Raw genomic sequence first — 14,452 nt, forward strand, 5'->3', positions numbered from 1 at the left:
TGCTCCTTAATGATGGATGCTGCCTTTTAGAGGCGTCACCTTTTGAAGAAGTCTTCAATGCTGGGGAGATTAGTGCCCAAGATGGAGTTGGCTAAGTTTTCATCTTTCTGCAGCTTCTTCTGATTCTGTTCAGTGGCCCCTCCACACCAGGTGGTGATGAATCAGTTAGATTGCTGTCCATGGTGCATGTTTTAGAAATTTGTGAGAGTCTCCTTAAAACAGTTACATGAAAAATACTGTGCAGGCAGTCATTAAGGTGACAGGCCATTATGAGATTGCAAGGTCAAGAGCCCATTTCATTTTGCTAAGGCATCATTCAGATGGTGTTAGAACAGCTGGGTGGAAGCTGTCCCTGATTCTGAATGATTAAAAATGAAATGACAAACAATATTATTCAAGTTATACATTCTTATAAATGCAAGATCAACCAATAATACTCTTGAGTATCTAAAAGCATCAAAAGAAAACACAAATAATTCAATAAAACCTTTTGATTTCCTGCAAACAATATGCTTACAGATCATGAGACAGATCTAACTTGGCATAAGTGCTGGGAAAGCTCGGCAAACTCTTGTTCTGCCGCTGAACTCCATAAAGCTTTAAAGGTATTTAAGGATGGAACACAGCCCGGTGATCATAGTGGAGCTCACCCATTCAGTCCGGACCTTGCATGCTAGTGTGAGAGTATCAATGGTGATCAACCCGCACAGATTATCGCTGATGCCGTCTCACGGGGATCACTTGTTTGGACTCCTGGCTGGCTCGCCAAATTGTCAACAGTGAACAACCCGATGTAATGAAACAAGAACCACAGTTGATTCTTTTCCACCTTTATTAGTAGCAAGCTACGAGAGAGAACCCTCCTTCTGCACTCGCACAGAGTCTGCCACGGAGTTCGCTCTGCCGAAGCACAGGGATACAGAGTTTTTATACCATCTTTATCACGTATGCAGAAAACAATTCTTTATCTACCCCCCGCAGTCACATGCCCAGCAACAGTGATAGTCCAAGACAAAGACCACTTGATCACCTCAAATAGAAGTAAAGTTCAGACACCCAGAACAATGTGCCCGATTAGATGATTGAGAGCAAAGTATAATTAGATTACCACCACCTGCAAGTGAGACAAGGAAACCAGCGGCGTAGCTTAACCGCTAATTTCTTACATGTCAGCAGGACAAAATTAACTCCTTACCATCTCATTCCCTCCTTTTATCATTCCATGATAACCTAAAGTAGTGCTGAGAATGCATCAGAGAGCTTGTTCATAAAGGCCTTACAGCAGGTGTTAAAGCAAGTCAGCAATACGCAGCATGCTGTGATAATATTATTGCTCCTTGTAGCAAATAAGATGTTCAAGATCCTCCTAGTAACCAGCCTAATGACCCATCCCCTCCTGTGGGTCCTTGTCTAAAACTGTCTAGTTGCTCCTGGATTTCATGGATAGCATGAGATACATTATAGGGCTCATCTCTAACATGGGTAACACACTTGTCTTCCATAATTGCACATGCTGCTCCCTGCTGTGCTAACTGGTAATCCACCGCGTACCGAGTCTGCTGTGCATAGAGTTGTAGTTCCGCCATCTCCTGGGTGATAACTTCCAACCCTTTCATAGTGCTGTTTCCCAGTGCCGTCAGCCCGCAAATAAGGTAGTTACGGTTCTTTGCAGCTATGGTTCGTGCCGAACCCCCTAGAGAGAGAGTACTCAGAAACCCATGGCCCAAAGAGGAGCCCAGAGTAGCAGGATCTTTCCAATCTGCACAGAATTCCTACTCACAGATCGGGCCGTCAGTTGCTGTTGGACGTGGGTCTTCTGGGGGCAGGGAACAGAAAGGGGACCGATTGTCCCAATCGCGAAGAGTGGAGGTAGGTTGGTGGTAGCCGTAGTACAGGTGCCATTGAACAAGAATACATATCCTTTCTTGGCTCGATAGCAAGTGTTATTATCAGTTAACATTTTATCATACCATAAATGGTCCTTGGGTTACAGGGAGGAGTATTTCAAAAGTCCCTGAGCCAGCTGACACATGAGTCTCATTACAATATCCATATACACACTGAATTCCCTTTGAAAGGGGCACGTGTTGCTCATGGATATATTCGCAAGAGAATTTTCCCTTAGTTACCTTACATCGGTGGTCCAAACAATGCTTCTCCAAGCAAGGTATTTCTCGGGGTACCTGGGCTGTGACGCACCCCCATCCTTTCCCCATGAAACAGGAGTAGTCCCTTATGGTCTTGCAGTATGGGCTAGTTACCCACTCTCCCCCGCCCCTTACCTCATGCCACTTGTGGGTCCTCAGGCACCCAGGGTTCTGTTTACCACTGGCATGACTATCTACAGTAGTATCGTTTAGACTCTCAATACATTATCCCCATGTCCCTATCCGAAACTTTCCCTGTCTCCCTCTACATTCTGCCCCTGATCCATCCTTCACTATTAGGTCGTGCCCCTTCCAGAATAGCCCTGATGGGTTAGCTACAACCAGTGCTTCTGCAGATTGTTCCAAAGGATAGCATGCAGTACGGTTACCATGCAATCACTTCTGTGTTTGATAAAACAGGTTATTTTCCAAAGCATTAAATTCAACATAAAGCAAAGAGCCAGGTCCATAAATGATTAATCTTGGGCTGGGAGCCATCTCTTGCAGTCGCTGAGGTGTATCCAACGTTCTTGGCCTTGGACTTTAACAGCGGTGGGCATTTGCAATCGGACCTGAAGGAGACCTTTCCACCTAGGTCCAAGCTTGGGTTGTTCCCAGTCACGAATTAGCACTAGATCTCCTCTCCTTAGGTGTGGCCGGTCCGCCTCTTGCTCCCTGGGTTCCTTAAAGGTGTTCTGCACCTGAGAATAGAGAAACTTTAAAAGAGGATGTTAACTGGCGAAAATATTTCTGCAATTCCTCCCCCATGATGTGGAGATCCACCTGAGTCGGGCGTGTTATATTGGCATCCCAGGGTGTTCTTCCTGGTCGGCCATAGACGATCTCCGCTGCGGATACCCCTGTGGCAGAGTGTGGGGTAATTCTCATGTGATATAGGGCCAAGGGAAGCACCTTTAACCGATTCAGCCCCGTCTCTGAGGTCAATTTCGTTGGCTTGTTTCTCAGCGTGCCGTTTGCCCTTTCCACAATACCTGCTGCTTTAGGATGATAGGAACAGTGGAACTGCTGTTCAATGTGCAAGGCCTCACACAGCTCCTCGTTAATCTTCCCACAGAGTGTGGGCCATTGTCTGAACTAACCTGCCGAGGTACCCTGAACCTCAGTATGACCTCTGTCAGTAGTAATTTTTACCACTGTTGAGGCTTTATTATTGATAGTTGGGAAAGCTTCTATCCATCTGCTAAAAGCATCTACTATAACAAGACAATATTTATAACAGTACACCCACAGTAACTCAATAAAGTCAAGCAGAATGCATTCAAACGACCCACCTGGCAAGGGAGTTTTCCCTATGGGGCATCTTATCCCCTTACCCGCGTTAGTCTTCTGGCAGATCAAGCAGGATTGTATTTTTGCTTTGGCAACCTCTTCTAATCATGGGTGTCACTGTGAGTGGAGTAAAATATTACTCATTCCCTCCTTGCCAAGGTGGGTGTCTGCATGCAGGCAATCAAGTAACATAGGCAGTAATGTATTAGGAATACAGACTTGGCAGACTGGGGTATGCCAGAGGCCTGTGGACACGGAATGCGCACATCCCTGTGTCTTCCAGAGTTCTTTCTCTGAATCAGGGGCGTTCTGCTGTAGTTTTTGGATTGGTGGCCATGTCTGGAGTGCCCGGCGCTTGGGGTGACTTAGTTGCTGCGAAGGCTAATTTCTCTGCAGTTAAAACTACAATAGTTGCCTCTTGTGCAGCCTGCTTGGCTGCTAAGTTCTCCCAATTATTTCCTTTAGTCACTGCAGAATCATCGTGTAGGTGAGCCGAGCATTTATAATTGCCAATTTTTCGGGGAGGAGGATAGCCTGGAGGAGGTTCTTTACATAGGTAGCATTCTGAATCAGCCCCCCAGAGGAAGTCAGGAACCCCCTCTGAGCCCACAATTGTTCAAAGTCGTGGCTACCCCAAAAGCATAGTGGAATTTGTGTAAATGTTTGCATTTTTCGTAGGTCGGTTGTTGGTCATACTTGCATTATACAGTGGTGGTGGAAGGGAGGGGTAGGTGGGGGTCGTGGGTTGAGCTCTCCAGTCCTCCTCTTGCTCGGTCTCATTATCATCAAATAGCATGGGCAGTCCAGACAGGTCAAGAGGTTTTACCTTTGCCGGCTTTAACCTTCCTTTTATCCTTTCTTTTCTTATTAGTTTTGTCCTTACTACCTTGCCTATAATTCTTCTGCTCTTAGTCATAGTCATAGTCATACTTTATTGATCCCAGGGGAAATTGGTTTTCATTATAGTTGCACCATAAATAATTAAATAGTAATAAAACCATAAATAGTTAAATAGTAATATGTAAATTATGCCAGGAAATAAGTCCAGGACCAGCCTATTGGCTCAGGGTATCTGATCCTCCAAGGGAGGAGTTGTAAAGTTTGATGGCCACAGGCAGGAATGACTTCCTATGACGCTCTGTGTTGCATCTCGGTGGAATGAGTCTCTGGCTGAATGTACTCCTGTGCCCACCCAGTACATTATGTAGTGGATGGGAGACATTGTCCAAGATGTCATGCAACTTGGACAGCATCCTCTTTTCAGACACCACCGTCAGAGAGTCCAGTTCCATCCCCACAACATCACTGGCCTTATGAATGAGTTTGTTGATTCTGTTAGTGTCTGCTACCCTCAGCTGCTGCCTCAGCCACTCTTTTTCTCTCAACCACTTCAGGTTCCTGACCTTCACGTGGGGGATTTCCCCTCTTAACAACCGGTCTAAGGCAGGGTGTAGATACTCAAGATGTGGCCTCAAACTGGGACTTTAACCCGACTCTTTTTGCTTAGCAGAGGACTCGAACCCTCTGCTACCCTTTTGTTTAGCAGAGGAGTCGAACCTCGCTCTTTCCCTTTTGCTTAGCAGACGACTCAAACCCTGCTCTAACTGTGGCACTCGGGTGATCCTTAATTAGATTCTGCAGGAGTCCGCTAGAGAGTCGCCCGTGAGATGAATGGATTTTCCGTGTGGCTGGCTAGTGAGAGAGATCAAGATGAATCTTACCTTGTGGGCCCATCCGTCTCAGGTTGTCGCCGCACAGATTATCGCTGATGCCATCTCACGGGGATCACTTGTTTGGACTCCTGGCTGGCTCGCCAAATTGTCACGGTGAACAACCCGATGTAATGAAACAAGTACCACAGTTGATTCTTTTCCACCTCTATTAGTAGCAAGCTACGAGAGAGAACCCTCCTTCTGCACTCGCACAGAGTCAGCCATGGAGTTCCCTCTGCCGAAGCACAGGGATACAGAGTTTTTATACCATCTTTATCACGTATGCAGAAAACAATTCTTTATCTACCCCCCGCAGTCACATGCCCAGCAACAGTGGTAGTCCAAGACAAAGACCACTTGATCACATCAAACATAAGTAAAGTTCAGACACCCAGAACAATATGTGCGATTAGATGATTGAGAGCAAAGTATCTTAATGGCTAATTTCTTACATGTCAGCAGGACAAAATTAACTCTTTACCATCTCAGGAGTCCCAGAACATTCTGGCACTTCTGCTCGATGATACTTGATTCTAGCCTCTCCCCTCTTCCTTTCCAGTCACAATGAAGGGTCGTAGCCTGAAGCGTTGACTGTTTATTCCTCTTCAGAGATGCTGGCTGACCTGCTGAGTTCCTCCGGCACTTTGTGTGTGTGTGTTGCTTTTAGGTTTTTGTGTCTCCTGCTCAGTGGGAAGGGGGAGAAGAGAGAATGTCCAGCTTGGGTGGGGTGGGGGTGTTGGAGTGGGTGGAGTCCTAGTCCTTGATCATGTCTTTGACTATGTTGGCTGCCTTACTAAGGCAGTGAGAATTTTAGACAGAGATCATGGAGGGGAGACTGGTTTCCATGACATGCAGAACAGTGTCCACAATGCTCTGCAGTTTCTTGCATACTTGGGCAGAGCAGTGGCTGTACCAAGTGGTGATGCATACAGATAATATTCTTTCATTGGTGCATTTGTAAAAACTGGTGAGGGCCAAAGGGACAAGTCAAATTTCCTTAGCCTCCTGAAGAAGTAGAGGTGCTAGTGCATTTTCTTGGCCATGGCATTTATGTGGTTGGTACAGGACAAGCTATTGGTAATGTTCACTCGAAGCTCTTAACGCTCTTGACCTCAGCACTGTTGATGTATGTGCACTGCCTCCTGTTCCAAAAGTCAATGACCATTTTTTTTGTTTCCCTGATACTGAGGGAAAGGTTGTTGTCATGACACCATATCACTCGGCTCTCTGTCTCCTTCCTGTACTCTGGCTCATCATTATTGTGACTCAGTCCACTACCGTCGTGTCATCTACACACTTGTAGGTGGAGTTAGAACAGAATCAGTCCACACAGTCGTGAGAGTAAAGGGAATAAAGTGGGGACTGAGGACACAGCCTTGTGGGGCAACAGTGTTGTGGACAATCATGCCAGATGTTTAGCTGTCTATCCTGACTGATTGTGATCTGTTGGTGAGGAGATCAAGGATCCAGTTGCAAAGGGAGGTGTTGAATCCCAGGTCTTGGAGTTTGGTGATGAATTTGCTTGGAATTATAGTATTGAAGACAGAGCTGTAGTCAAGTAATAATGTGATGTAGGTGTCTTTACTGGCCAGATGATGAGTGTAGGGAGATAGCTTCTTCCATCGATATATTTCGGCAGTAGGTGAATTCCAGTGGGTTGATGTTGTCTGGAAGGCTGGAATTAATGTGTGTATGACCAGCCTCTTAAAGTATTTCATGAAGGTGAGTATCAGAGCCCCCAGGCAGTAGTCACTGAGGCATGCTACCTTAGTTTTCTTAGATACCAGAATGATAGTGGTCTTCCTAAAGTGGGAACCTCATTTTGAAGCAGGGAGAGTATAAAATATTTCTGCAGATAGCTCCTCTAGCTGATCTGTGCAGGATCTAGGACATGGGTGGGGATTCCATCTGGGCCAAATGCAATGGGCACTTGGAATATTGTGTACAGCTTTGATCACACTGTTGTAAGAAATATTTTATTAAATTAGAGTGCAGAAAACATTTACTGGTATGTTGCTTATGATTATGAAGACACGTCCTCTTTTATTGTCATTTAGTAATGCGTGCGTTAAGAAATGATACATTATTTCCTCCGGTGTGATATCACAAAACACAGGACAAACCAGGACTGCAAAAACTGACAAAACCACATAATTATAACATATAGTTACAACAGTGCACAATACCATAACTTGATGAAGAAGTCCATGAGCACAGTAAAGTTCAAATTTTCTCAAATGTCCCACATCTCACGCAGACGGGAGAAGGAAGAAAAACTCTCCCTGCCATGCCGACCACAATCCGACTCTGAGTCATCCGAAAACTTCAAGCTCCGATCAGCTCTCCGACACTGAGTACTGAGCGCCATTTCTGTCTGAGCGATTCGACCTCCTTCTCGGTCGCCAAAAGCAGGCAAGGCCGGGGATTTTGAGGCCTACCCTCCGAAAGATTCCCGACCACGCAGTAACGACAGCAATGAACGGGCGTTTCAGAAATTTCTCCAGATGTTCCTCTGTGCTTTCACGTCCATTCTCCATCAAATCAGAATTGTCCACGGCCCCTATATAACGGATACGATATCATTTTCACCGGAGAGCTGCGCACACGTGGCGTGCCGCCATCTTCTCCTCCCGCCAAACCTGCTTGACATGGAGGCATGAGTCACAAGGAGAGGTTGTGTCGACTAGGACTTTATTCCCTGGAAACACAGGAGACTGTGAGAAATAGGTAAGATCATGAGGGGCATAGGCAGGGTGAAAGCACCATAGTCTTTTTCCAAGAGAGTGGTTACTAAATACAGGAGGGCATAGGTTTAAGATCCAAGATGAGAGATTTAAAAGAAACATAAGGAATAGCTTCGTCATGCCAAGGGTGGTGTGTATTTGGATTGAACTGACAGAAATGGTGGTTGAGACAGGCACGTTGGCAACATCTAAAAACCATGTACATAAATACATGGATAGGAGAGGTTAGAGGGCTCCAGGACCAAATGCATGTAGGTGGGATCAGCTCACTGGGCAACACAGTTAACATGGATCAGTTGGGCAGAAGGGCTTTAGCTTGGAGCATCTACGTGCAACTGAGAATCTTGTATGAATATTTCTGGTGTTACTGAATCTGTCCCATGCAGTGTATGGCTAAATTTCAACCAACAACATGATTTCTGAGAAAACTGTACAATGACAAAGATATGAGATTCTTAAAATGTACAAAGGTCCCCTATATATTTTCGATATTGTCTATTACTGCTTTTGTTTTCATCTGTTCAGAACTCTTTCTTAGATCGTCCTTCAGAATCAAGGATGACTTGCTTCCGCTCCAGTTCGTTCAGTTCTGGAGAGGTTGGTGAGACCAATGTGCGGTTTGCAGACTCTACCACTGCAACCTTTTTCTCTTCCTACATGGCAATTTTTTTTTTTCTGTGACAGAGCTTGGAATAGAGTGTCTGTTTTGTGACTTGTTGTCAGGTATGCCAATGATGTGCTTTTCCAAAAGAATCCACTGCATGTAACTATGGGGCATTGACATAGCAGATGAAAGTTTAGAAACTGATGTTGTCCTTGGCTTGTTTATTCTTCCAGTGGATTTTGAGGGCATTGTGGAGTCAGCATTGGCAACTGTCCAGTGTCTTGAGTTGCCAGCTGTAGGTAGCCGATATCTTAGAAATATCGAGATTACTGCTGCCCAAGAAGGGTTGATTCTTAGCACTCTTGCTCTCCATCCCTGAATCTTTCCCTTTGATTGTCTCACCATCCTCCTCCTGCTCTGTCCTTCTTCCACCCTCCCATAGAAGCACTCTCTGCAGCCATTGCATCTTCCTTCCTCTCTGTTGGGCACGTGGCCAAGTGGTTAAGGCGTTCGTCTAGTGATCTGAAGGTCGCTAGTTCGAGCCTCAGCTGTGGCAGCATGTTTGTGTCCTTGAGCAAGGCACTTAACCACACATTGCTCCAGTGTCTGTGCGAGGAGTGGCGCCCCACACAGACTTCCAATCTGCCCTTGTAAGGCATGAAAATGCCCAACGCAGGCCTCTCGTGGTCTGAGTCGACGTTCCCTCCCCCCCCGCCCCCAACGCACCTTCTCACGTACTTGGCCTTGCTTCAATTTTCATCTCCTGTCTGCACATGTGACCCTATTCATGACCACACCCCCCCCCCCCCACATTCTTGGCGTGTTTCCTCTGCACTCCATTCGAACATCTTTTCCCATTCCTGATCATGTTACTGCTGTGCACCTTTCCTCATGCCATACTGCACTCTGGACATGTGCTCTGTCCAAGCATCTTGCAGTCCCTGGGCCTGGTGTGTTTGTACTCCGTGAACTGTTCTTAGCTTTCTACCCTTTACTCCTACCTGTATTTCCAGCCTTTATACCTAATGAAACCCATCATGTAATTGGCGCTATTCCTGGTCAAGCTCCCGCTCCCGTTCTCATTGACAGAGGTATATAGATGTGCCCAGCTTTTTGTTGAGAGTGGATGGTTAGGGCTGAAGCATGTGAGTCGGGTGTCTGTACAGAATGCCATTGCAAATATGGTGGGCATATTTAAACCAGGCACACATCCATCTATAAACACAGCAAAGTGTCTGATGAAATCAGGAATCTGGTTACATATTGAGTTTGAAATCATGCTGTTTATTTGAAGTAGTTATGATTTCAGTTTTCCTAAGCTTATTTGCCTAAATTCCCAAAGTCTTCCTGTTTTAATTTTTTTGCAGTTTCGAGTAATATAGCTGGCATATTAGCTCAGCAATAGAGGTGCTGCCTCACAGCGCTGGAGGCTCTCGTTTGATTGGGACCTCTGATGTTTGCACGTTTCCCCTGATTGCTTTCATTTCCTCCCACATCCTAAAGATATACCAGCAGGGAAATTAAAACTGATGGGACTGCTCTTAACAGCTGAAATGTATTGCTCCCAAGATATGAACTGAAAATAGGTTTAATACAAAAACAAAAAATTTTACTTGATACCCATCATTTCTTCTGAGCAATCAGACTTTGAGTGACTGGAAATAAGAATTTAACAGAAATGATTCTGAGCTGTTTATTCATTTTGTTCTTGTACACTCATCAGTTTCTCTTTTTTGCTGATAAGACTGGATTTGTCTGTGTTTTGGACTAATAGCAACAGAAGGTTCTCCTTGAGGTTTCAGTCTCCAAAGTTCAAATCAAATTTATTATCAAAGTACATATACAGTATGTCACCATATACAAACCTGAGGTTCATTTTTTTGTGGGCATGCTCAATAGATCTATAGAATAATCAGAATCAATGAAAGGCCGCAACATCTTGGAAGTTCAGCCAGCATGCAAAAGACAACAAACTGTGCAAATACAAGAAGAAAGAAAGAAATAATAATAATAAAAATAATAAATAAGTAAAGCAATAAACATTAAGAACATGAGATGAAGGTCCTTGAAGGTGAGTCAATTGATTGTGGGAATATTTCAATGATGGGACAAGTGAAGAAGTTATCGCCTTGGTTCAAGAACGTGTTGGTTGAGGGGTATTTAACTGTTCCTGAACATGATGTTGTGAGTTTCGAGGTTCCTGTACCTTCTTTCTAATGGCAGTGGCAAGAATACCACGTGTCCTGGGTGGTGGGGGTCCCTGATGATAGGTGCTGCTTTCCTGTGGCAGCGTTTCATGTAGATGTGGTCAATGGTGGGGAAGGCTTTACCTGTGATGGACTGGGCCGTATCTGCTACTACTTATAGGATTCTCCAGATTGTAGATCTCCATTTGGAATTTGTTTTTGTACATTCGTAAGGTAAAAGACAAGTGTTGACTGTCATGTATGTAAATTGTCCATCTGAGAGCCCAAATTAATCATGTCTGAAAAACAAGTTCCTACTAATTTCATCATGTTTCCATTTCAGTTATTTTAATGAAAAAAGAGCCTTGCTGAATCATTTTTTGCTGTCCATGTAGTTTTGAAACAGGGTGCAAATCGTAATAACTTTTTGGAGAATTTAAAAAATTGAGATAAATTACCTGACATTTTCTATGTGAAGGCAGAAAGTTGCTTGCATTTTTATAAGGTCAAAGCCAAATACAAAACAGGAAGCATTAAAGGTAAGCTTAAAAGTTAAATGCAGAATTTCTGAACCATAATTGAAAACAACCATGAAGCAAAAAAGAAAGGAATAGAGTCATTTTCTTTAAAATTTGTTCTTTAGTAGTTGCATTTGTTTGAAAGTTTAATAGATAAAATATTGGGGCACATGGAGTGTGCATGTGGGAAGAGGAAAAAAAGTAAAAACAACTTAACAAGAAATATAAGGTAGTTAGCGGACCTGTAATGTATTCATGAAGGAGAAGGCTCATGGATTGTTGGAAGTTGGTTTCATCATTGTCATTACAATAGGTGCCCCAGTGGAGTTTGCATTTTAATCCCTGAGATACTTGCCTGGTCCAGATGCTTGCAACTCCTGATTCCATATTAAAAAAGGTTTAGCTTTACTTCTCACACGTACGTTGAAACATACGTGGAAATGCATTTTTTGCGTCAGATCAGATCAGCAAGGGTTGTGCAGGTCATTGAACAAGTGCTGCCACGCTTCCGGCACCAACAGAGCATTCTCACAACACACTATCCCTAACCGTACATCCTCGGAATGTGGAAGCAAATTGGAGCATACAGAGGAAACCTGCACGGTCATGTTGAATTACAAACCTCTTACAGACTGTGGCTGGAATTGAACTCAGATCAGTTATCGGTGATACCGTAATAGCGTTACACTAACTGCTAGACTACCATCCTGCCCAACGCAAAACAAAAGTAATTTGCGTTTTTTTTTGTTGGTGGTTTCCATAGCTTGGTTTTAAGTGCCAGTAGTTGGAGTCCTGTAAATCTGGAATATTCAAGCATTTTCCAGAGCCGAACAAAGCTACAGTCAATTTGAAGTTGATGGTTCAGGCACCTGAAAATAACTGGGACGCAGTTGTCTCTGGAAGATTGTTCCAAGAGCAGTGTCAAAATAAATCTGGAAATAAAGTTAAATTTGATATTCAGGGTTAAAGACTGGTGTCTTTTAGTTCCAAAATAAAGTATTTATATTTGGATTGAGGTGTTATATTCCGTGCAGTTTATCAATTTATGCTTGCTTGTATTTTATATGATTACCTATTTACATGTAGCTATTTAAAATGCTTCCTACTGGCTGCAATTTGTGTATGCATTTGTTCAGTGTGTCCCGTAGTGGTTAAATTTGTATGATTCTGGAAGCTTCTCTGGTGTTACATTATTTGAATAGTGGCTGTCTGGTTAATTTCTATCTACAATTTTGAATGTAATGTTTCTTATTTATGATATAAAAAGAGTTGAACATGTTGCTCAGCTGTTTGTTAAGTCTTTAGTCTTTATTCGTTTCCTTCCTTCCTTCCCTCCCTCTTTGTTCTTAGACTCCTGCTGTTGCCCATTCCCAACTTCCTCTGTTCTATTAGTGAAAGAGCATTGGATCAAAAACATCAGAGTCCAACAGGGAGAATATGTGGATGAGCAACTGAATTCATAGTTTCAGGTTTGCCATTCAGTAATGGCAGCACATTAATTGGATTATACCATTAAAAATGTAGCCCTTGTGTCTGTCCATCAAAACCCACTGCAGGCACTTGGGTATCGGTGTGCTCACTAAATAGTAATTATATGTATAGCAGCCATAAGGACTCCCATGGGCTTAACAAGATGCTTTGGTAGTAGCCCCACTGAGTTACAGCCAAAGTGTAACAACAAATCTATAGAACAGATTTGTAAGATCATTGGTGTGTATTTTGTGAAGTTTCAGACTCTGTTTTGATGTAAGAGGATGTAATGCAATTTGACTGGCATGCTGTCTATTATGAAAGAATAAAAAATATTGAGAAAAAAAGAAATAGGAGTTGTGTAACTTCCCTGTAACTTTTATTGACCATTTTTCTCTCCTCCTGGGTATGAACCTACCAAAAAAAATAGCATCATCTATCCTTCCGGTTTATCATTTAATGCCTCATCTGTTAGGAAAGGAAAATTATATTTAACTGTCAAAATTTGCTGACAGTGTAACCGTCTCTCATATTGAAACAATAGCTTTGGATTTTAGATGATTCTTTTCTACTTTTGAAAAGGACGTAAGTAGAGTCATAGACTCTAGTCACTACTACCATTCTGCCTTGTCCAATGGACCCACATATGGAGCATGGCCCTTCATATCCTTCTCATGCATGCCCTTATTGAAGCTTCCCTAAAATGTTGCAGTTGAACACATATCCATCACTTCTTCTGGCAGCTCTTTCCATGCCCTTCCCACACTCTGAGTCAGGTGTTCCCAGCCTTTTTATGCCATGGACCAATACCATTATGCAAGGGGTCCGTGGACCCCAGTTGCGAACCCCTGCTCTGAATGAAACAGTTCCCCCTCAAGTTCCCTTTAAATTTTTCACCTTTAACCCTTAACCTTTGACGTCTATTCTACACACCTAGTCTCAGTGAAAAAGCCTGGTCACATTAACCCTATCGAATCCCTTCATATCAGTGCATTTTCCAAATGTTCAGCTTCAATTATATATGACTAGATTTCAGGTTAAATGAGAAGTTTTTGTTAAGTATATGTGTGTTTTGCTTGTATGGTTTTTGAAATTTAATATTTTAATGTATTTGAGCATGTTTTATTGATTTGTGTTACTATGTAGGAGAGAGCATTGCACAGTTGACTGACGTGGGCTCATTTGACCAGCCAGAATCAGATGAAAGGGCAACAGTTTATACAGATAAAACTGGAATGATAAAAGCTGCACGATTACTGCTGTCTTCTGTCACTAAAGTACTGGTGCTAGCAGACAAGGTAGTCATAAAGCAAATTATTAACTCCAGAAGCAAGGTATGTGACTTTTTTTAAATCAAGTACTTTTAACGTATGTGAACTTCAGACATGAATGTGAATTATTTGGTGAAGAAATTAGTAACTAAGTATGCTATGCACAATTTGACCCTCTGAAAAATAATCCATCTGATTTTTAATGAATATATTTTTTCTTTTTAAACTTTAAACTTAGTCTTGTATTTTCAGAATAGAGAATAATGTTACAAAAAATTGTAGAATAGCTTATCACTTAGCACTCAAGGAACATGACTGAGAATTAGTGTTCATTTAGTCAGCACTAAGAAGGATCATTCTGAATTGCATTCTTATTGGTTGAATGGCAATGATGTAACGCAGCCTCGTTAGCCAACCACACAAGAACAAAATGTCCACATTTGGTAAGGCGGTAATGCACCATTAAGCTGGATGCCAACCACCGTAAAACAAGATACACATTTGGTAAGC

General features: G+C 43.0%; 1 protein-coding gene across 3 annotated transcripts in view; it reads left to right on the forward strand.

Moving 5' to 3' along the window:
* The window catches only part of ctnnal1 (catenin (cadherin-associated protein), alpha-like 1), a 325,158-nt gene that overhangs the window by 175,241 nt on the left and 135,465 nt on the right, over positions 1-14,452 (forward strand). For 2 of the 3 annotated variants that reach the window (XM_072253686.1, XM_072253683.1), the window contains one exon: positions 13,818-14,005. In XM_072253686.1, coding sequence (XP_072109787.1) covers positions 13,818-14,005 — 188 coding nt within the window. Of the gene's footprint in view, positions 1-7,741; positions 7,877-13,817; positions 14,006-14,452 lie in introns of those variants that run through there. The other variant, XM_072253684.1, reaches the window with a different exon arrangement.

Source organism: Mobula birostris, chromosome 3, assembly GCF_030028105.1.
Source record: "Mobula birostris isolate sMobBir1 chromosome 3, sMobBir1.hap1, whole genome shotgun sequence".
Taxonomy (NCBI): domain Eukaryota; kingdom Metazoa; phylum Chordata; class Chondrichthyes; order Myliobatiformes; family Myliobatidae; genus Mobula; species Mobula birostris.